The sequence below is a fragment of the Trichosurus vulpecula genome, chromosome 5, assembly GCF_011100635.1.
Source record: "Trichosurus vulpecula isolate mTriVul1 chromosome 5, mTriVul1.pri, whole genome shotgun sequence".
NCBI lineage: Eukaryota > Metazoa > Chordata > Mammalia > Diprotodontia > Phalangeridae > Trichosurus > Trichosurus vulpecula.
In genome coordinates, this window is record NC_050577.1 from 308,575,403 (window position 1) to 308,599,382 (window position 23,980).

Here is a 23,980-nt window from a genome sequence, read left to right on the forward strand (position 1 = left end):
AGGAAGGGCCACAGGCAGGAAGGCAGGGAGGCCATGGGAAGAAGGTCATGGGCTTGGCCAGCCTTGAGTTCTGGCTGCCAGCTCTCAGAGGAGGTTTTCTGGGCCAGTGAACTGTGTCCTCTCATCATAGACACCCATCTTCTCTTCTCTCTCTTTTTCTCTTTCTGTTTCTCTCTCTCTCACTTTCTCTGTCTCTGACTCTCTGTCTGTGTCTGTTTCTCCCTCTGTCTCTGTTTCTGTGTGTGTCTCTCTCTGTTTCTTCCTCTCTCTCTGTCTCTCTCAAGTCTGAACAAGTTCATAAGGGCACATGGCTGTCCTTGCTCCATCAGGAAAAGGAGCAGGGTGACAATCAATCAACATTTGTCGAGCACCTACTGTGTGCCAGGCACTGTAGTACGTGCTGGGGATACAAAGAAAGGCCAAAACAGCTGCTGCCCCCAATGGGCTCACAATCTAATAGGGAGACAACCAGTGATGTCCAGACAAGCCACACACAGGATAAAGAGGTCATGGGGACAGGTTTCCTGGAGAAGAAGGTAGGATTTTAGCTGAATCTTTAAGGAAGCCTGATAAGGGTCAGCTCAGTATTAGCCTTGTTCCAGTCAGCCCAGGAGACAGACCCAGCAGCCATGGGTGGACACAGGGAGAGAGATTTCAGCCAGGAGAGATTGTAATCACTCAGCTGTCTCAGGTGGAGTGGGGTGCCTCAGAAGGTAGTGAGCTCCCCATTCTGGGAGTCATCCAGAAGTTGGTCGGATGGCTCCTTGGGGCTATTGTAGAGGGGATTCATGGCTCAAGCCATGAGCGTGACATGGACCTGATGGCCTCTACCATCCTTCTCAGCTCTGAGGCCTTTAGCATCACCGTCATCATTGTCATCCTCATCACGGTGGGGTCGCTGCGTCTCCGAGTGGCAGAACTCTTGCCCAGTAAACATTAGAGCTGGTATCAGAGCTGAGGCCCTGGAGCTTCACATCCGAGGCTCTTCACACTGTGACCCTCCCCCCCATCAGTTGGCCAAGAATCCTTCTGGGAACAGATATGAAGGGGCCGTGGACATCTGGTGTCCGATCCCTACGAGCTTTGAGCAGCCCACGATTATCTGGACTCCGGCCTTCCAAAGATGAGGCCTGTGCTTGCTTGGGTTCTGGCCAATGTCAGAATCACTATCTGATGGGAGCTGAGAAGAAGGGGCCCCCAGAGCTTATCCCATGGGGGCAGGGTGGGGCGGGGCAGCCAGGGGGGTACCCTCCTGAGGCTGCTGCCCAGGGCAAGAACTAGATGGGCAGAATGGAAGCTTCTGGAAGGCTGGGGCATCATGCTTGGCACACAGTGTACTGGTGGATTGATTCAAGCCGAATCACCCACCCAGCAGCATGAAATGAGGTCTGCTGGGGCATCCTGGGGGATCCAGGGGGCTTTTTGTAGTGGAAAGAGAGTGGGCCAAACCCGAGGGCTGGAGAACTCAGTTCATATCCTAACTTTGAGCCTCGGCTTGCCCTTTTGTGAAATGGGCATAATATTCCCACTGCCTCCCTCAGGCTGGCTCCCTGGCTGGGGTGAGGACAGGACGGGGAGGAGCAGGCTGGCCCTCTGGCTGGGGTGGCGGTGGGGGGAGCATTTCTTGTGTCTCTCCTCCCCCATCACAGCCTCTACTGTGTGTGCGCACACGTGCACAGATGTGTTTGGATTGGGGGGGGGGGCGGGCGCTCCGCCTGGTGGTAACTTCTCTGGCGTGATCCTAGTTTCACAAAGCACTGGACCCACAAGCCCTAGCTTTAGAACCTGCAAACCTGGGTCTGGATCCGAACACGCTTCCTGCCTGGGATAGTCAGGCCTCTGTTTCCTCCCTGTGAAGTGAGAGGGTTGGACCAATGACCCTCCCAGGCCTAAATTCAATTACACCTGCTATGCGCCAAGTGGGGCAGCTATGTGTTCCAGTGGATGGAGCGCTGGGCTTGGAGTCAGGAAGATCTGAGTTCAAATCCAGCTCCAGACACTTCCAAGCTGTGTGAGCCTGGGCAAGTCCCTTCACCCTGTTGCCCTCAGTTTCCTCGTTTGTAAAATGAGCTGGAGATGAAGGACTTTCAATGCAGAGCTTTGAGCAGAGGAGTGACATCGTCAGCATTGTTCCTTAGGAGGATTGATAGGCAGCGTGTGGAGGGGATAGATGGGAGGCTGGAGACACAGATACCACAGCTTCCTACAGTGTCCAACCTGGACACCAAGGGATGGCTGGGCGGTGCATACTGGGAAGTGTGGGGACTTGAAATCAAGGGACCCAGGTTCAAATCCCAGCCCTGTCACTTAGCCCCTGTGTGACCTTAGCCAAGTCACTCGCCTGCTCTGGGCCACAGAATAGCTCCCATGCTGCCCTCCCCCAGGCTCCGGCCTACAGTAACGGTTGTTCTTCCTGTCTCCCCTCTGCCCATGATCTCTCCAGGAGAGCACTGTGAGGTGAATGCCCGCTCCGGCCGCTGTGCACCTGGTGTCTGCAAGAATGGAGGCAAGTGTGTTAACCTGCTGGTGGGCGGCTTCAAGTGCGAGTGCCCAGCCGGCCAGTATGAGAAGCCCTACTGTGGGGTGACCACGCGCAGCTTCCCCGCCCAGTCCTTCGTGACCTTCAAGGGCCTCCGCCAGCGCTTCCACTTCACACTCTCGCTCACGTGAGTTCCCCCGCATCCTGGGACGGCCGGCCGATCCGCTGGTCACCCGAGCTCTTTCCTGGGGCCTGTCCAGTCTTTCCTTAATGGTGCTTCCAAGTCAAACCATTCACCATCCCTGCCATGGGCCCCTTCAGGAGGAAAGGAGAGATAGGTGGGGTGGCCTGGCAAGAGGTGCAGCGAAGCCCTCCCCACCCCAGGACAAGAGGGAAGGGCAGCCTCTTCCTAGAGGCCCCTCAGACCATGTGGGTTCTTCTGGCTGCCAGGGCCTGGCTTGCCCCAGAATTGGTCTTTCATGCATATGTTCCCTAAATTCTTCTTCTGGCCTTTGGTTATTTAGAGGCTTGTATGGACTGCCTCTTTTGGTCTCCTCAGACAACGCCAGGGAATAGGGCCCAGCTCAACTCCTGTCAGCCATGCCCTCTGAGCTCTGGTGCCAGCTCAGCCTCTGTCAGCCACCCTTCTGAGCCCCAGGCTCAGCTCAGCCTCCCCTCAGAGCCCCAGGCCCAGCTCAGCCCTGCCAGCCACCCCTCGGAACCCCAGAGCCCTCATGCCTAGGGATTCCATTCTCAGGTTTAACTGCAAGATTCCGCAGGGACGTTTGATGGGGTTGATGGGGAGGGGCAGGGGGAAGGCTGGTACCAGAGAGAGTTACTTACTGATAGTTGCTTACACTGAGGTGCCCAGAGGGTGGAGTACAGAAAAAGTCAGAGAGAGGCCTGAGCAGAGAACAGGCCGGGAGCCAGGACAGGGTTATTACGGTTCTCGACCTTTGTCTAAATAAAAGTTTTCAGCTTTACTGGAGCTGCCCTGGCAGGTGAGGGCCCGTCTGATGCCCACGAGCTCTGCTGGGAGGAGGCTGGTGTGAGGGAAGAGCAGGGGAAGCTAGGAGACTGGACTCTTGCATCTTCCAGACTTCCGAAGCCTCAGAGCTCAGAGGGGCCTTGGAGAGTGTCAGGGCCGGCTCAGAGCCCAGCATGCACCCTGGCTCCAATATCTCACTGGCCCCTGCCCGAAGGGCTCTCAGATGGGGAGCTCACTACTTCCTTTTGGAGCCGTCTTCATTGCTGACCGCCAGGCTTTGGGGTCTCAGCAGGAGAAGGGGCCTCAGCAGCTGCTCCATCTAACCTGCACCTGATGTGTGTGACCCTGGTGAGCAGAGAATGAGGGCTCTGAGGAGCCACAACACCACCCCCACCCCAGGCAGCCCCTTCCATGGAGGAACAGAGGGAGTTGAGCTAAGAAGTTGTTCTTGATGTCCAGCCTCGGTTTGCCCCTCCATAACATCTACCTGTTGCTCCTGGTTCTGTGCTCTCCCTCTTCTCCCCAAGAGAGCCCTTTCAGTACTTGAAGACAAGATCTTGCCAGCCCAGGTCTTCTCTACCATCCGCCGTTCCTTCAGCCAGCCCTCCTGTGACCTACTATTGCAGCCCCTCACCATCCTGATCTCCCTCCCCTCCCAGACGTTCTCCAACTCACCATCGTCCCTCCTAAAACGTGGTGGCCACAGCTGGACGCAACTGCCCAGACACAGCCAACCAGGGCAGAGTGTCACCCTTCTAGCTGAGGACACTTGGACCCTCAAGACAGCCCGAGATCACATCCATCTCCTTGGGTGGCAGAGAATACTGTTGTTAGCAGTCCACTAAGACCTCCAGATCGTTTTTATATCAATGACTGCCTAGCCATATGGCCCCTGTTCTGTACTTGGGAAGTGGATTTTTTAAAAACAGTTTGACTCTTGGACTTTATGTTTGCCTCTATTAAATTTTATCTTGTTACCTTCAGCCTAGAAAGAACCTGAGGAGGGGCCGGGTCCCAGGCACGCCTCTGAATTGCCTCAGACTTTAGTTTTCCAGTGAATCCTCCAGGGGTGTCACATTTCCATCACCAGCACAGCAGGTATTTCTCTCTGGGGCCTGCTCACTGGTCCTGTTGAGCTCTGAGCAGCTCAGGATTTCTTTTCTCCCTGGCCTCAGCCTTCGGTCTGGGGGCTGAGTCTTTTTGCTAGAAAGCCTGTGCTTTTCCAAGCTGGAGACTGACGCAGAGTCCCTGGTTTTCACCATTGCAGCCGCCCAGTGGTTTCCTGGCTTTGGGAGCCACCATGGAATCTGCGAAACATAGCAGCCGAAATGGGGTTTTCAGTGGCCGCATTGGCACCCAAATTCTGATCCTGTGTCTCTGGGCTCTCAGACACTCGCTTTCCTGTGGGTCTTTTAAGAGGAGAGCCGGAGGACTGTTTGCATGGCCAGGGACTGTTGGACTTCTGGGGGAGACCTTAAGCCAAGACTTCTCTGGGCCATGTTATTTCTGGCCACCTCCTGCCTGGGCTAGGCTGAGAGGAGCAGGCCAAGAGATGGCTGTGATCCCCTGATGGGGGTCGACTTCCCATCCCCTGTCACTTGTAGAGCTGTGACCCAAGAAAGCTCATGGTCGACTTTGGCTGGAAGCAGAGGTGGCCTGTGTCCACACCTTGTCCAGGCCAGGCCCCAGATGGGCCAAAGCAGCTGTCCTCCCAACATCCTTTGAGAGTTTTCCTCAGGCCACAGCAGAGACCCAAAGAAAAGACTCCTGGGGGCTGGGAGAGCTGCCTCTGGGAGAGCTGCCTCCAAGTGCTCCTGGGCTCTGATCTGGAAGAGGATTGGCCTGTTCTCCTTGGCCTTAGAGGCTAGAACCAGGAGTAAAGGGGAGGTCCACCTTTGGAGATCAGGAGACGCTCCCTGATGCAGAGAGCTGTCTTAGAGTGGGAGGGCCTACCTGGGGGGGCTGCCAGAGGACCACCAGTTAGAGAAGGCTAAGGAAGTCTTGGGTTTATGCAGATCAGTTCAGTGACTTCTGAGGTCACTGCAACAAGATGTGGGTGCTTTAATCTCAAGAGCTGATTTTTATGGAGTCACAACTTTGGACTTAAACACTGAGGTACAGATAGCCTCAGGGTGGGAGGAGTCCTACGGGGCAGGTCAGACCCATGTTGGGCTCCCAGCTCTGCCATGTTCTCAGGCCCCTCCTAGTTCACCTTGTGTGATATACTAACTGAACAGATTCCACAGGGGGACCTGGGCCCCCTCAGAGACTGACAAGCACTGACAGGCTGTCCAACACTTTTTGAAAAGCAGTCTCCCTTAAGAACCGAGCCGCTCTGCTGCTTCAGAAAGGTCTTGGTGGAGCTGAGTTGTTAACATTTTAAGGGAAAACCAGCCGTCCTATCCTGCAGCTTGGCAGGAGGGTGGGTCTGGAAATCAGTGATCCGAGGAAAGGGCCTTGGCTCTGTGCCAGGGACAGGGCCCCTGCCTTCTTTCCCATGAAGACTACCCGCCCCTTCGCAGGGAAGGGCCTTTATGGGCTGGTGGAAACTGAGTCCTCATTGGGTTCTCTTGCCCTTTGGGTCCCTGAGGCACTTTTGGCCGCCGTGTCCAGTAGGCCGGACACTCATTGATTTCGACAGGCTCTGGGTCGGGGAGAACTTGGATAGGTCAACCACAATTTCATCCACTCCTTCAGCTGGGCTGGACCCATGGCCACTCAGAGCACAATTTGAACAAGCTAATAGTCAGCCAGTATCTAGGAAGCCCTTGCCCTGGGCCAGGCACTGCACTTGGCACTAGGGACATAAAGACATTGAGGGAAGAGTGCCTGCCCTCCAGCTGCTTCTACTCCCCATGAGGCTGGTGTCCCCTCCCACAGGCAGCTCCCTGGGCCAGTCTCCTTCTCCTGGGGCCCCTCCCCAGCTTCTTCTGTCTTGCAGGTTTGCCACCCGAGAGAGGAACGCCCTTCTCCTCTACAATGGCCGCTTCAACGAGAAGCACGACTTCCTGGCCCTGGAAGTCATCGAGGAGCAGATTCAGCTGACCTTCTCCGCAGGTGGGCGCCCTTCCTTCCTGGGGGCCCAGCCCCTCCTGGGCCTGCCAGCTTTGGCTTTCCCCATGGTCAGCTCCCAGAGCTCCGCGTGAGAAGCACTGGCGCATTCTTTCGATGGCGGAGACGCTGCAAATGTCGCGTCTCCATTTCTCAGCAGCTCCCATAGCAGAAGACCAGAATCTGCCCGGTCTGACAGAGGAGCCCAGCGAATGAGCTCCCCGTCCAGGACTCTGATGCTGTGGGATAATGACCTGTTAATAAGTAGCCAGGCCTTTGTGTGAAGAGAGGCTTGCACTAATGGGCCTATTGTCTAGGTCCGGATCAGTTGGGGGATGGAGAGGATCTTTTCTGGGCAAACTCCTGGGGATCCTGATACGAAATAATCTCGTTAAAGACGGGAGGCTCCCTCCTCCCCTCCCCCCAAGCCAAGCAGGTCCCAGTTACAGTACAAAGGGATGCCCCCTCCCCACCTTTAAGCTTACAACAATACTAAAAATGACAGAAAGCTTTAAGCTTTTTAAGTTTGGCCAAACCCTTTAAACCTTATCTCCCTCCAGCCCCGGGAGGGGGTCCTATTTATCCCTATTTATCCCTATTTAGATACACAGTGGCCCACAGACGTGGCGACTTGTCCAGGATCACTTTGCTAGGCAGTGTCTGCCTCTCTGGCCTCTGAACAGGGGCCTCAGCCATTCCTGAAGAAAGCACATCCCACTGGGGCTCGCGCCTGCCCAGGAATCCCTCCAGTATAATTCATAATAACAATCCCTTCTGCTGAGTTTTCAAGTGAGCCATGGACTTTCCCCAAGTTTCACCTCCCTGAAAGGGAGACGGTGTCTGAATTACCTCTGCTACAGAGAGAAGGAGTCTGATGGTCAGGGAGGAGAAGAGTGTTGCCTCGGGTTACTTAAATGATGAGTCGGGAATGGGGCTCAAACTCAGTTGTCTGGCTCTGCCCCACTAAGCTGGTCTGTCTTGGAGGGCACTGGCTCTAGAGTCAGAGGGCTTGGGTTCAAATCCTGCCTCTCACATGAGCTGAGTGACCCTGGGTTAATCCCTTCCCTTCCCTTGGCTTCAGATTCCTCTTCTCTGAAATGGGGGTGGCCTGAGGCGCCTCCCACTTCTATGTCCAGGATCCGAGGACCCCCGTGACCTTCCCGCTTTGCTCTTGGGTCTGTCTCTGAGGCCTCACAGTCCCTTGGCCACATGTCAGCTTTTCAGATCCATGATCTCCCATGCCCACACGCACTGCTGTCATCCCTTGGTCTTCTCCAGGCTGACCACTCCAATACTGAGTCTCAGCCTTGTCTTCAGCGCCCTCCTGGACACAGACACCCTTCCATAGGTCAGCACCCTTCCTGAGATGAGCTGGCCAGACTGAAGGGTCTCCCTGGGGCTATCTGCCCCCCAACCTGCCCTCCTTGCACCTGCCTGCCCCCTTCCCCCAGCACTGACACCATTGCCCAGAGGGTGGTGATGAAGGAACATGCACCCTCAGGGATGCTGCCCACCCTTTCCCAGAGCAAGCCCCTAATAAGCTTCTGTTGTGGAACTTTCCTCCTCCTGCAGGGGAGACGAGGACTACAGTGGCCCCGCTGGTCCCAGGAGGCGTGAGCGATGGCCAGTGGCACTCGGTGCAGGTGCAGTACTATAATAAGGTAAGCACGTCATTGATTCATTCACTGATGCATTTTGTACGGGCAATTAGGAAGCTCCAGCTGTGTACGGAGCCCAGTGTTGGTGGGGGGAGGAGTCTGTGTGGGGAGATGGGACACAGACACAGACACATCTGATTTGAATCATCTACAATTCACAGTTCAGATTGGAATCTGTTAAGGGTACTCCAAAGGTATCAATGTGTGAGGGATGAGGTCGAGGTGGGAGGCTCTGAGTAGGGATTTGGGGAGGATGTGACATTTGTGCAAAGCCTGGAGGCATGGGGAGGGTGTCTGTGAGTGAAGATGGGGGACATTCTGGAAAGAAGGAGCCCAGTGAGGGAATGCTCTTCAACTGCTGCCGCCTCCCAGAAGAGGTGTAATCCAGATGAGTGGCAACCTTTGCCTGAGGAGGCCCTATTCACAGCCAATTATAGAGAGCCTTGAATGCGAGGCTCAGGAGGGTGGTCTTGGCTTGATGGCTAATGGGGAATCCTTGATGGTTTCTGTGCGTTGATGTGGCCAACCCTGGTACCAGGAAGGCTGAAGGCACAGGCACGATTTGGAGGGTGCTGGTAAGAGGTGGTCATTTGGTGTTTCTTTGGCCACTGTCATCAGGAGCACCAGAGACCTCGGGCCCTTGGAGCAGTACCTGCCCAGGGAGGGGTCTCCTAACTGGGAGAGAGAGTGCCCCCTCACTGTGCCTCCTGCCACTGGTAGGATCTGGGTCAGAATAAAAAAGTGTCCTACCAGAAAAGGACACGGGATTTAGAACCAGGAGACAAGGCTTCTCATTCCTGGCATGGTCTGTGCCTGGCCACATGACCTTGGTCAAGACCCTTAACTCCTCTGTGACTCAGTCTCATCATCTATAAAATGCACAGAACAGAAGGTACCTTCCTGTGCTAAAGTCCTCTGACCCTAAGAAAGGGCTCTATGTAAACCCTGGCATCTGGGTCGGAAGGCACTGGTGCCAGGCCATACCCCAACAAGTCTCCCATAAACATCCATTCATCAACCAGCATTTACTGAGCCTGAGACTCTGCCAGGTGCCCGAGATACAAAGAGAGAATCAGAAGTCCTTGCCCTCGGGGAGCTTCCCAACATGCACATGGATGAGCCTGACCCCAGCCTCTGAGACTTCCTGCCAGTGCTTCTGTGTCTTCCTTCTGGGGCCAAGCAGCTCCAAGCTAATCCTACTTCCACAGGGTGGCCGGTCAGGCTTTTGTTGATTTTCCTCTGCAGACTTACGGTATATTTAGAAACTGGGATCCCTTCAGCTCTTTCCGGAGGAGGGCTGGGCTCATGTAAACTACCCTGGAATCTTCTGCCTCCAGCTGGTCCTCCTCCACCCAAGGCACACATCCCCCTAGGAAGGGCCTCCAGGATGGGGCCCATGGTGGTGGCCACCCAGAGGCAGGTGGACAGATGTCCCCAGAGAGCACTGGAGATCGGGTTTGGACCTTGGGGTCTCTGTTTTTCAAATATATCACTTTGGGTTTGCCTCCTGACCCACCTTGGTGTTGGGGTTGTTAACAGAGGGTCACTGGAGGGACTGGGGGATGGGTAGCCCAGAAAGGGAGGCTTACAAGATTGCCATGGGCAAGGCCTTGAAGGATGGTCATAAGGAAAGGGATGAGGCATGTTCTGCTGGGCCCCAGGTGGGGACCTGGGGTGAGGAGGAGCTAGAGAGAGGCAGATTTCAGCTGAGCCCCTTCAGAGGACAGCGGGTCCTTGGGAGATAGGGAGCTCCCCATTGCTGCAAGTCCCCTGATGGCGGTCTTGATGAAGGCCTTCCTGGTCAAGGACAGGGGGACAAGATGGCCTCCAGGGTGCTGTAAGTCTGGGAATATTGTGTCCAGTTCTTGGCATGGTGTCTTAGCAGGGACCTGGATCATGTGGAGCAAATGTGGAAGAGGATGATGAGGATAGAGGTCACAAGGCCAAACTTGGGACTGATGGAGGGAGAGGAGTCCACTGATCAGAGCTAGACAGGAGTGGGGTGGGCTGAATGGAGAGGCAGGGGCTTCCCTGTTGCCGGAGGCCTTCCATGTCTGCCAGATGACTGCAGGTGAGAGAGGCGCCATCTTGGAACGGGAGGAAAGATGCTTTTGGAGTCAGAAGACATAGCTTTGAATCCCCTTAGTGCAAGCCAAGGGCTTTCTGTAAAGGCTCAGGGAGTTGACTGACATGCCCTGGAAGATGTCCTCTGGCTCGGAGGGCTCTGCGAGCCAGACCTCCTGTGGACAGCTCCCCCATAAGTAATATCGTCTCCCTGAGCTGGAGCTCCACACGCTGGGTGCCCACCGGAGCTGGTGACCTGATGGGGGAGAGGAATGGGACCATCAGTCTAGACCCGGGAGGATCCTCCGAGACCATCGAGCCCAGCCCAGTCACAGGCAGGAAGTGACTGGGGCGCTGGTGCCAGAGGCGAGATTTGAATCTAGGTCCTCTGGCTCCTGGCCCAGGGCCTCTCTCCGGGGTCCCTACTGCCTTCTCTTACCACCCAGAATGGAGAGCAGGGGAGCAGCCCACGGGAGAAGCAAAGGCATGTGGGCTGGGGGATTATTCCAGTCAACAGCTCCCCTGATGGGCTGGGTCTTTTCATCACCATTTCTAGGAAGCCCTGAAAGGATGGATTAGATCTTTCAGGAGGCCCAGGTAGTGTGCCTTAGGTCATTACACAGAGGAAACAGCCAGGTTTGGTTCAGCTCCCCTCCACCAATAATGTGGTTTGATTTCTGTCACACAAAAGAAGAAAGTCGGATGAGGCTTATGTGGGAATGAAGTTTATTCAGGGACAATGAGAAATGTCATCTCTGTACCTTCCCTCTCAGTAGGTGGGCGAGTGTGCTGGGGAAAGGTCCTCTGAACTTCTGGGCCTGGGATGATCTTGGGGCACTCTGCCTGTCCTCAGGGGGAAGTGGGGCATGCAGCCCAAGCATGCCAGATAAAAGTGGGGTGCAGCAAAAAAGCCTGTGCTCACACTGGGCCTTTTCAGGGACCTGTCCTCACCTGCAGACAGAGTCTCTCGTCTCATGGGGTCCCCAGGCAGCGCTTCAAGGCACCCATATGTCCTGAGGTCCCAGATCTAGACCTGGAAGGGGCCTCAGAAAGGTTGGCCAGAGCCAGACTGCACAGGGCTTGAAGTGCCAAGCTGAGGGCTTTGTATTTCATCCTAAGGGCAACAGGAAGCCATGGACAATTCATGAGCATATGAGTGACGTGGTCAGATCTATAGTTAGGACAGTTATCTTGGCAACCATGTGGAAGATGGATGGAAAGAGGAGAGACAGAAACTAAGTAGGGAAGGGGCCATTACTAGCAGGCTGCTAGTGGAGGCAGCTTCTGGAGAGGTAGTGAGCTCCCTGTCACTGATGGTCACTTGGCAGTTTTGTAGAGGAGATCCTTGTTAAGTCTGGGTTGGACCAAGCGGGTCTCGAGGTCCTTACTGTCTTTGTGATGTTCAGATTTACTCATGCATCCATGGGAGTGGGGGGCGGATGTGTCACCATTGTTGGACAGAAAGGGGTTCCAGATCCACCAGAGACCCTCCTCACCACTTGTCATCGGCTCTTGTGCCCTCTCCCTTTTACTGGCTCACAGCAGGTCCCATTGGCCTCAGGGAGCCCCCAGGCCTTGGAGAGCTTGCCCCCTGCCCCGTGACTAGTAAAGCTTTGCCCTGGTCAGCACTCTCATCCCTCCTGTTCTGGAGGAGAGGTGTTCACCACGGGTCCTGCCAAGCACCCACATACAGCAGCATCCACCGGCACCCCATGGGGCCAGCTGGCCCTGGCATCCTGGGCATGCACACACAGGACCGGAGTTAGGATCCTGCCTCTTCCTCTTCTTAACTGTGGGACCTTGAAGGCTTCTGGGGACCCTTCCAGCATCGATCCTGCGGGATCTCTTCTTCACTTTCAAAGACATGTTCCTTTAGGGCGTTCGCTTCTTCTAGGAGCCACAATCTTTTCAGACTTCTTTATTATTCTTTGTTCTCTGGGTTGCCATAGACAAAGTACTCACCACCAATGGGGCAGCTGGATGGTGGAGGCAGGGCTGGACCTCGCAGAGCAGACTCCACTTGTTTGGGGACAGTGTGACAGTGCTTGGAGCTTGTACTCCGGGGGGAGCCTGTGAGGATCCAGGGGCTTGTAGCTCAGGACTTGGATTCAATTTGAGCAATGCTTACAAAGCCCCTTCTTGGTCCAAAGCCCTGGGGCTGCCAAGGGGGTGTCCCTGGTTCATTGACTGCTTATCTGCCTGCCTGTGGGGCTGCCAATGTCCTCCCCATGCCCCTTTCCCTTGGATCTCAGTTTCCTCCCCTGTAAAGTAGGTCCAGTGACTTCACACCTCCTTCCCAGGGCTGCTAGGAGGAAAAAGTTTTGTAAACCTTAAAGCACAAGAGAATTTGAGCTCTTAATTAGAGAGATGGGATGGGGCGGGGGTCTGTGGGCATGTGCTAGTGCCATTCAATCTGGCCCTTGGGCAGGCTGTTGTTGTGGCCCCTGCAATACTGCACGAGCCCGGCCAAGGCGGCCACCCTGACCTTCTCCACATATTTCATCTTATTTTATTTCTGCTTCTATTGTCGCAGTTTGTCTAAGTCTCTGGTGGGTCTTGGCGGTCAGATGCCCAATCGTCGGACAAATTGGGTCCATTTCTCCTAGGCCTTTCTAGAGGTGACCCTTGTGCATCAGCCTGATGTGTCCTTGGGCATCTATAGATGACCCTTGTGGCTTTTCCTGGCATCCTTTACAGTCCTAGGGCAGTGTGGCGCAGTAGGCAGAGAGCTGACCTTGGAGTCAGCAAAACTGGGCTCATGTCTTGCCTACTCAGCCAACCCCGGGCAAGTCATCTAACGTCTCAGAGTTAGCAAGCAGGTGCCAACCTGCACCCCAGGGGGAGTTCCTCATTCTCCATGTGTGAGGTCACAGGTCCGCTTAAAAAAATCATTCCTAGTGTTGCCTTACTCAGGCTGTTTGTCAAATGAGTCAGGGGTTCTACATCAGGAGTGTGGGCCTTTGTTTTATTTAAAAAATATTTTGATGGCTGCATTTCTGTAGAATTCATTTCCTTTGCAATCCTGTGTATTTTATTTTATGCCTTTAAGAACATTATACTAAGGAGAGCTCCACACACACACACAAAATGAGACTAGGAAGGGCCTAACGCTGTCTTCCATTTCACAGATGAGGAAGCTGAGCCCAGAGCAGTCAGTGGCTGCCCAGCATCAAGCTGATAGTTGCTGGCCCAGGATCTATTATCTTGCTTGTTTGTTGTCATCTTTTGGGTTTTCTAAATATTCCATCATACCCTTTGGGAAGGGAGCTCTTTTAATCTTCTTCCTGCTGGGGCTGAGACCCTCTGTTTCTTTTCTCACTGTTGGCTTAGCATAAGCCTGTGAAAATCAAGTGCCACAGAAGCCACAGGGTGAGGCCCAAGAGCCTCTCAGGTCTGGGGGGTGGGCAAGTTTCCATGTATTTTGGTATCTCAGGGAGAGTTGGTGGTTTTTTTTTCAGGGGGGTTGGGGAGAATGAGCTTCCTAAAATATTCTGCACCCTGTACATTCAAAGAGGAGGGAAGGGAAAGGAGGGAGCCCAGAAGCACTTGAGGAATGAGGGCACATGGAATAATCGATGTAAAGAGCTTGGCCGGACTTAAGGCATCACTGAAATGTGATGTAAATGTAATTCTCACCGTGAGATTACTCTGCATGGTGCATGATTGGGACTACTGTCCTGGCGTTACAGAACCCTGGAGATGGAGGGGCCTTAATGACCCCAGAATTCAGCCCCTTCCTTCATTTGCAGAGGAAGAAGAGAAGGGATTCCTGTGAAGCCACGCTGCTCATAATCAATCTTTGAGCATTTATGAAGCACCGACTGTGAGCCTAGCACCTTGCTAGCTGCAGGGCTGCCACAGGTAGATGAGATTGTCTTGGAAGTTCTAATAGAGAAATCCCACCCCCGGGCCATCTTGCTTCCTTCCCCGTGTTAGCCTAAGGCTCCCTCTGCTGACATCCTCTTCTGATGCCTTACATGGGACCTCCATGATTTACTCGCCAGGGAGGTCCAAGTGTGGGCCCAATGACAGACTGAGGGCAAAGGCATATGTCCCCAGAGGGTGGACGGATTGGGTTTTGGCCCACGTTAGCTTGGGAAGCCCTTTATTGGCTGAGGCCTGGAGGCCCTTGATCTGTGGCAGAGAGAGGAAGGCCCCACTCTGACAAAGACCTGCATCCTCCTTTTAATTTGGGGATCTGGGCCTGTGGTTTCATAGGCATAGGGGACTCCCTCCTCCGGGGCAAATTGGCATATTCTCTGCATTTTCATCTCAGGCCACAAGACTCAAGGTGTCAGAGGCAAGTTTCAAACTGAGGTCTTCCTGATTCCAAGCTTTCTATTCAGTGTGACTGAATTGGGTTAAATTCTACCGGTCACTAAGTTGGGGGAACCTTGGCGGAAGGGGAAGGGTGGGTGGCTCCCCCCTCCCCCAGTCTTTGAGTATCGCTTTGGTGAAGGACAATTGTCAGTCATCGAGTGGGAATTAAATCATGTTCACAAAGAACAAAAGCATTCACTGAAATCCATCCCTCTCTCCAGCCTTGAGAGTCTGGCTTAGAAATGCCCAGAAAGAAGATCCATTGATGAGAATAGGCCCGTGGGGCACAGGGCACATCTGGAAATGACCAAGACCAATGACCCTCAGTCCTCAGGTCCTCCCCCAGGGGGCCCTGCTGGGGTTGTCTGGGGAATCCTTAGCAGCTTCCTTGGAGAATGAACCCTAGAGTCCAAAGAGGCCAACGCTGTGACTCCAGGCAAGTCGCTTCCCACCCCCAGCCTCGGTCTTCTCTTCTGTGAAATGGGGATAATGATACTCACTCTACTGTCCCCTCTCAACTTGCCAAGAGCGTTGTGGGGAAAGCCCTTGGGAGACCTGCAAAGCAGGCTAAGAATAGACCCTCTTTTTGAGCTCTCTGAGCCTTGGCTTCCTCTTCCGTAAAATAAGACTAATATTTCCATCCTCCCTTCGCTGGATTGATAGGAGGAAAGGCTTGTGAGCCTCAAACCACAAAAGAAACAGAAGCCGTTGCTCTAAGTATTGACTTTTCTGAGCTTTGGTTTTCTCTTTGTAAAACAAGACCAGTGACAGTTGGGGCCCCTCCCTGGCAAGGTGGGCGCAGAAAGCGTGCTTTGTCAGCCTTAATACGCAGAGCATGGTTTTAATCATCGTTTCGCTCTCTTCATCTCAGTTTCTTCTCCTGTAAAATGGGACCAAGAAGGCTGGAAGGGAAAGGGCTCTGTAACCCTTGAGGCGCCGTATAAATGCAGGTTATAATTAACACGGGCACGTAAAACTTCCCATGAATGCTGCTTTTGAAATTGGTCTGCTGAGGAGACAGAGGGCTAATTAGTGGAGGATGTCAGAGTCCCTAGACACAAAGAGGGGGCAGATGAAAGTGCGCTTGGAGCCACGTTGACGGTAATCCTCTGTCTGTCCCCTCCAGCCTCCTTTTAACAGATGGGTTAAAAGGACCCAAGGTCCTGCAGCTCCTACGTGGCTAAGCCAGAACTCGAACCCAAATCTTTGTTCCCGTCCCAGCGCTTTTACCCCAGAACACACGACTTGGCTTGGTGTGTTTCTCTTAGGTTGTTTCAGGAAGGAGTCACGGCCCCTCAGGGCTGGCAGGGACCTGAGACTACTGAGTCCATTATACAGATGAGGCCACTAAATCCCAGGACAGGAAAGGCCGGGCTGCTCCTGATTCCAAACCCGGTCCGCCCCAGGCTCTGAACAGCCCCTGGGGGAGAGGGATGCAGGCTGGCTCAGCTTCAGGACCGGCTGACTGAGGGAACCTGCTGGTGTTTCAGTAGCAGGCTGGACCGCAGCAGATCCATCCTGGGAGAAAAAGGCTTTTTGAAATCCTGAAACCGTAGCTGGGCTGGCCGAGCGCGTGAAACCGTTAAGATAGGAGGGCCTGATTTCCAGCGGGCCTGCGATGTTATCCCGCCTCCGCTGTCCCACGGGCACAGCGGCCTTTGTGCCGAGCAGAGCGGGGAGGATCGTGTGTCGGGTGGGAATCCAGCTACGATTCAGGTCCGGCTCCCAGGGCAGAGGATCATTTCATACCTTGAGAAGGCGGCCCCCCGCTCCTCTCTGCTGGGCTCGCTGGGGCCGGGGCCCCATCGTCTCTCCAGACTCCTTTGTCATGTCAGAGGCTGCCGGAGGACCAGTAAGGAGCACTGCCTGGGCCTCCAGCTCGAGTCACTGGGGTAATAAATGTTTCATGACTGCTATTCATGAATGATGCAGCTTGGGATGGGGAAAAGAGTCCAGGAACTTGGGTTCGAATCCACCAATCAACAGCTACGTGACCTTGGCCAAAGCCGTTCCCTTCTCTCAGGGGGTTGGCTGAGCTGGCCCTGGGGGCCCTTCTAGCCAATTACTATCCTGTGGGAAAGGGCTGTGGCCCCTCCTTCTTCAGCCAGCGTCCCCCAGCCCTCATGGCCGAGCCGCCACGGGACAGGCAGACGCTGTCCTGGGTGACAGACCAAACAAGTGGGTCCCTGTCCTCGGCTCGAGGGCAGTCGGTGGCTGCCCGGTCACTCCCTCGTCCTGGCTCGGCATTCGAAGCCCTTACCGGGCTCTTTAAAGGGTCAGAGGCACCTGCAGCAAAGGCCTCGTGTTTCATCCCGTTTCCTGTTAGTCACACAACCTCGTGGGCGACCCACAGATGGTGTCCGTCCCTCCATCCATCCGTCTGTCCGCCTGCAGCAATAGGAAAATAGTCCCGTTTGCCTCCCTCAGCCCTCCTCCCCCGCCCCCCAGTGGAGTGGAAAGAGACCTTATCTCATTTCCTTTCCCCAGCCCAGGCCTGGCTGCTGATGATCACCTGGGATGGAAATGAGACGGTGCCATGGTAACACTGAGAGCTAGCCCCACCCGGTCCTCTGCGGGGATGGGAGTGGGGGGGCTGGCCAGGTGAGGTGGGGGTTAAACCCCCCAACCCCTGACCTTTCCTGCCTCCCTGCCCTCAGCCCCACCCCCAGGCTCTCCCACCTCCCTGTTGTCCCTCCCCAGACCCAAACACTCTATCATCCTGCCCACTGTGTCATATGCCATCTCCCACTCACCCACTCTTGGCAACAACTAATATTTTTCCAATTGTTTAGATCTGACTTTATTTATTAAAAAACAAAAGTGCTTTACAGTTGGCTTCATATAGTTCCTGGGTTTGTCTTGGAAGGTAGACTTCCAAGTATTTTATATTGTCCACAGTTATTTAAAATGGAATTTCTTTTTCTATCTCTTGCTGCTGGGCTTTGTTGGTAATATATAGAAATGCTGATAATTTATGTGCAACTTTGCTAAAATTGTTAATAATTTCAAGTGATTTTTAGTTGATTCCCTAGGATTTTCTAAGTTTAACATCATATCATCTACAAAGAGTGATAGTTTTGTTTCCTCATTGCCTGTCCTAATTCCTTTAATTTCTTTTCCTTCTCTTGTTGCTATAGCTGGGATTTCTAGTACAATATTAAAGGATAGAGGGGATCATGGGCATCCTTGCTTTGCCTCTGATTGTATTGGGAAGGCTTCTGGCTTATCCCATTATAGATAATTCTTGCTGGTGGTTTTAGATAAATATTACTTATCATTTTAAGGTAAGCTCCATTTATTCCTATGCTTGCTAGCGTGGGCACGGGTGCTATATTTTGTCAAAGGCTTTTTCTGCACCTATTGAAGTAATCATAGGATTTCTGTTGGTTTTGTTATTGATATAGTCAATGATGCTAATAGTTTACCTAGTATTGAACTAGCTCTGCATTCCTGTTATAAATCCCACCTGGTGATGGTGTATGATCCTTGTGATATGTTGCTATAATCTCTTTGGTAGTATTTTATTTAAATTTTTTTGCATCACTATTCATTTGGGAAATGAGTCTATAATTTTCTTTCTCTGTTTTGGCTCTTCCTAGTTAGGTATCAGCACCATATTTGTGTCATAAAAGGAACTGTTTAGGACTTTATCAATTTTTTTCAACTAATTTATATAGTATTGAAATTTATTGTTTGTTTGTTTTTTTGAATACTTGATAGTGAATCCTTGTGAATCCATCTGGTCCTGGGGGTTATTTTTCCTAAGAAGTTTATTGATGTCTTGTTAAAATTCTTTTTCTAAAATTGGGTTAAGTGTTTTATTTCTTTTTTTGCACTTAATAGTATTTTATTTTTTCCAATTAAATATAAAGATAGTTGTCAACATTCATTTTTGTAAGATTTTGAGTTCCAATTTTTCCTCCCTCCATCTCTTCCCTCCCACCTCCTCAAGACAGCAGGCAATCTGATATAGGTTATACAGGTACAATTGTGTTAAATGTAAATTTTTTTCTTGTTAATCTGGGTAACTTATATTTTTGTAGATATTCATCCATTTCATTTAGATTGTTAAATTTATTGGCATATAATTGGGCAAAATAGCCCCTAACAGCTGTCTTAATTTCCTCTTCATTGGTGGTGAAGTCACCCTATTCATTTCTGATACTAATAATTTGGTCTTCTTTTCATTTTTTAAATCAAATTAACCAATAGTTTATTTTATTGTTTTTTTCATAAAGCCAATATTTTAGTTTTATTCATTAGTTAAGTGGTTTTCTTGTTTTCAATGTTATTAACCTCTTCCTTTGATTTTCAAGATTTCCAATTTGGTAATTAATTGGGGATTTTTAATTTGTTCTTTTTCTAGTTTTTTTTTAAGTTGCATACCCAATTCATTGATCTGCTTTTTCTCTACTTTATTGATGTAAGCAATTAGAGAAATATATAGAGATATATGCAGCCAAAGTACTGCTTTGGCTGCATCCCATAAATTTTGGTATGTTGTCTCATTGTTGTCATTTTCTTTAATGAAATTATTGATTGTTTCTACAATTTGTTCTTTGACCCACTTATTTTTTAGGATTAGATTATTTAATTTCCAATTAAATTTTAATCCCTCTTTCCATTGTCTTATTGAATGTAATTTTTATTGCATTATGATCTGAAAGGGATGCATTTACTATTTCTGCTTTTCTGCATTTGGTTGTGAGGTTTTTAATGCCCTAATACATGGTCAGTTTTTGTGTAGGTGCCATGTACTGTGGAGAAAAAGGTATATTCCTTTCTATTCCTATTCAGTTTTCTCCAGAGATCAACCATATCTAACTTTTCCAGAATTTTATTCACCTCCTTAAATTGTTTCTTGTTTATTTTTTGGTTAGATTTATCTAGTTCTGAAAGGGGAAAGTTGAAGTTGCCCACTACTATAATTTTATTATCTGTTTCTTCTTGTAACTCATTCAACTTCTTCAAAAATTTAGATGCTATCCCATTGGTGCATATATGTTTAATATCAATATTACTTTATCATCTAGGGTACCTTTCAGCAAGATGTACTTTCCTTCCTTCCCTATTAGATCTATCTTTGCTTTTGCTTTGTCTGAGATCATGAGTACTACCTGCTTCTTTCTTTGCTTCAGCTGAAGCATAATAAACTCTGCTCCAGCCCGTTACCTTTACTCTATGTGTTTCTCTCTGTTTCAAATGTGTTTCTTGTAAACAACATGTTATAGGATTCTGGCTTCTAATCCATTCTGCTACCTGCTTCTATTTCATGGGTGAGTTCATCCCATTCACATTTATAGTTATAACTAACTCTGTATTTCCCTCTATGCGATTTTCCTCTTGTTTATCCCCACCCCTTTCCCTCCTTACAAATGTTTTACTTCTTATCACCACCTTCCCCGATTTATCCTCCCTCTTATCATTACCCCCACCCCCCATTATCCCCATCCATTTCTACTTCCTTATAGGGTAAGATAGATTTCTGTATCCGACTGAGTGTGTATGCTATTCCTTCTTTGAGCCAATTTTGGTGAGAACAACATTTATTCTTTGCCCACCACCCGCCCCATCTTCCCTGCCAGTATGATACCTCTTTCATGCCTCTTTTATGTGGGATGATTGATCCCATTAAATCTTCCCCACCCTTTCCTCCAGTGCAGTTTTCTTTCTCACCCCTTTTTGTTTTTTGGGTATCATCCCATCAAAGTCACCTTATACCTGCACCCTCTGTCTATATACACTTCTTTTAATGGCTCTTATGGTAATAAAGTTCTTAAGAGTTACAGATATTATCTCGCCACATAGAAACATGAACAGTTTAACCTTATTGAATTTCTTATGTTTTCTCATTCTTGTTTCTTTTTTACCTTTTTATGTTTCCCTTGAGTCTTGTTTTTGGAGGTCAATTTTTTTATTCAGCTCTGGTCTTTAAATTAGGAACGCTTGAAGGTCCTCTATTTCATTAAAAGTCCATTTCCCCCCTGAAAGATTGTATTTTATTTTGCTAGGTAGGTGACTCTTGGCTGTAACCCTAACTCCTTTGCCTTCTGGTGTATCATATTCCAAGCAATCTGGTTCTTTAATGTGGAAGCTGCCAAATCTTGTGTACTCCTGACTGTGGCTCCATCGTATTTGAATCGTTTCTTTTTGGCTGCTTGCACTATTTTCTCCTTGGTCTGTGAGCTCCGGAATTTGGCTGTGATGTTCCTGCAAGTTTTCATTTTGGGATCACTTTCAGGTGGTGATGAGTAGATTCTTTCAATTTCTGTTTTCCCCTCTGGTTTTAATATATCAGGGCAGTTTTCTTCGATAATTTCTTGAAAGATGTTGTCCAAGATTTTTTTTTTTTAATCTTGCCTTTCAGGTAATCCAATAATTCTTATATTCTCTCTCCTGGATCTATTTTCTAGGTCAGTTGTTTTTCCAATGAGAAATTTCACATTTTCTTCTTTTTTTCCCCATTTTTATTTTATTTTATCATATGTTGATGTCTCATAGAGTCATTAACTTCCATTGCTCAATTCTGATTTTTAAGGAATTATTTTCCCCAGTGAACTTTTGTACTTTCTTTCCATTTGGCCAATTTCTGTTTTTTAGGTAGAATTTTGTATATCTTTTCCCATGCTGTTGACTTTTTTCATAATTTTCTTGCATTAGTTTCATTTCTTCCCCCAATTTTTCTTCTATTTCACTAATTTGCTTTTTAAAATCCTTTTTAAGCTCTTCCAGGAATTCTTTTTGGGCCTGAGACCAAATTACATTTTTCTTTGGGGGCTTTACATGTAGCCGTTTTAGACACTATTTTCCTCTTCTCTGTTTATGCCTCGATCCTTCCTGTCACCATAGCCACTTTCTATAGTCAAGCTCTTTTTTTGTTTTCTCTGGCTCTGGTTCTGCATTTTGGTCCCATGCTTTTAGTCCTGGGGCTCTGGGGCACGCTGCTGGCTTTCGCCGGGCTTCGGGCTGCTTGCTTTCTCTAGAGAGTAGGCTTCCCTTCTGGCTTGTACTGGGCAGTGGGGCCTCCTTGTTGGCCTTGCCTGTGTGTGGGATTTAGCTGCTGGCCTGCCCCAGGGGTGGGGCCCTGCTGCTGGGTTGTGATGGAAACAGGGTCTCTCTGCTGACATGAGTGGGGAGATGGTCTCACTGTTGGCCAGCCCCAGGGCAGGGTTTCTCTACTGGTCAGCAGGGGGATGAGACCCGGCTGGTGGCTTGTGCTGGGAGTGGGGCCTTGCTACGCTGCACACACCGCTCACTCGCCAGGGGGCTGCTGGTACCGGAGGGCCCGGCTGGACTGCCCCCAGGCTGCAGGCCCCCTGCTGGGAGGCTGGCTGCTTCTGCTGCTCTGGGACCTTGCTACAGACCTTTCCTGCCATTCCCTGCTCCTACATCAATTCTGAGGCAGTTTTCTAGTTGGGTGGAGGGGTTGGGAGGGCTTCAGAGGGTTCCTTCCTTACTTGGCCATCTTGGCACCAGAAGTCCTATCTTTATCCTATCTTTATATCCAGTGCTTAGCACACAGTAGATGCTCAGTCAAGGCTTGCTGGGGTTGACCAGTCCAGCCCCTTCATTTCACAAGTGAGGAAATGAATGCTGGCTTGCCCAAAGTCACAGAAGAGACTGATGGGCAGAGCCAGGATTCAAACTCAAGGCCCAGTCTACAAATGTCCAGGATTGGAATCTAAGGCTGGATCTACAAATGGGCAGGATTTGAATCCAGGGCCTGTCTACAGCTCTAGAACCCAGTTTTCCATCTTCTCCGAGGCCCTCGCTGCCTTAGTAGCCCATCTGTTCATTTGCAGAGGGACATGGAAGACTCTCATCCCAATGCCCCAGTGGTGCCCGTCTCCTTGTCTACCAGGGCTTCACCTCCTTGTCAGCATCTCATTGCCTGAAAACCACAGTGCTGGCCCCATCTCCATCCAATACTGCAACCCTATCCCTGCAGCCTTTCCCGGGGCCATTGTCCCAGAGTGGGTGGAGAAACTGTTGGGAAATGTGAGCCGTGTGTTAAGTAGAAAATGCCTTTCTGCTCCAGTGCACTCTCTGGAAAGACCCGTCCCCTCCTCCCCTACTCCCCAGGCACCCCCTTGAGACCCTTCTGGGAGGAAATGGACCCATGGGCCTGGGCAGAAGAGGAAGAGGCGAGTGGTCCTGCTCCTTCTCTGTGAGGGGCTGCCCCATGGCACCCAGAGGCCAGCAGCCCAGAATGATCTTCCCTGTTTTTAAAAACATGTTTTCCACCCTTTATTGATGTCTACACATCAAAGCTGTTTCCAGCCACACCCGCTCAATCCCTCCCTCCCTGAGCTTCCTGGTAACAAAGACAGCAAAGTCATCAGCCTCACTCTGTCCTCCACAATTATCGGAGTCCAGCCCCAAGGCCGGGGTCAGCCACCCCCAATGACTCCGAATGAGAGGGGGGCGGTGAAGGGACCCCGGGGTCACAGACCCAGAGTGGGCATCGGGATCTTAGAGGCTCCTCAGCCAGTCTTCACTTTTTACAAAAGAGGAAACAGGCCCAGGGAGGGAAGCCCCCTAGGCAGAAGGGGCTGGGGCAGGATTTGAACTCGGGTTCTCCCCCTCCAAAGCCAGATGTCCTTGCACTGCCTTGGTGGGTCTGCCTTCTCCTCTGCAGTCACTGCAGTGACCAAGCTTGGTGCCTTCCTTCACAATACTGTGGTCCTCATCCCTGGGGGGGTCTCGAATCTGATGTGTCTCCCTGGCTGTGCACATTCTTCTGGCCCTGTTCTTCTCCATCATGTTCACTGACCAATTTGTCCAGCCCTTCCTTAGGTGACTGCTATGAGGAGGTGGGGGCTTGGTTTCTGCCTTTGGCCTCTGAGTGTGCCCCGTGATTGTCCTCTGCATTTCACAAAGGAGGACACTGAGGCCAGCACAGCCTTCTGGGCTGCATCCATTTGGAGCCCAGAACCCCCTGACTGGGTCTCCCCTGCCCTCCCCCCACCTCCCTCACCTTCTCTGACCACAGGCCCCCAACACTGGTGGGGGAGAGGGGCCACTTTATACCTGGCTGGACAGCTGCCCGGCTCAGTGGCACCAGTCAGTGCAGGACCACGAGGCCCACTTTACAGCCCAGCTGGACCACTGCCCGGCTCAGTGGTGTTGGTCAGCATCGGGGCACGAGGCCCACTTCGGTGGTGCTTGTCAGCGTGGCCGCCCTTCCTCCAGGGCCATGCGGCGCACTGCCCTGCTCAGTGGTGCCAGTCAGTGCGGGGCCACAAGGCCCACTTTACAGCCCAGCTGGACCACCGCCCAGCTCAGTGGTGCTGGTCAGTGTGGTCGACCTTCCTCCAGGGCCGTGAGGCCGGCCTGCTATTTGCCCCTTCCTCCCTCCCCTTTCCCAGCTGTAAATGTCTCAGGGTTTTGGCCCCTGCTGGTTTATTTGTCCTCCTCTGT

The 23,980-nt window shown here is 51.4% G+C and overlaps 1 protein-coding gene across 1 annotated transcript in view; it reads left to right on the forward strand.

The window, feature by feature from the left end:
- Positions 1 to 23,980, forward strand: part of CELSR1 (cadherin EGF LAG seven-pass G-type receptor 1) — a 139,369-nt gene that overhangs the window by 84,943 nt on the left and 30,446 nt on the right. The window contains exons 3-5 of the mRNA XM_036760838.1: positions 2,444 to 2,666; positions 6,409 to 6,524; positions 8,091 to 8,179. Coding sequence (XP_036616733.1) covers positions 2,444 to 2,666; positions 6,409 to 6,524; positions 8,091 to 8,179 — 428 coding nt within the window. The remainder of the gene's footprint in view (positions 1 to 2,443; positions 2,667 to 6,408; positions 6,525 to 8,090; positions 8,180 to 23,980) is intronic.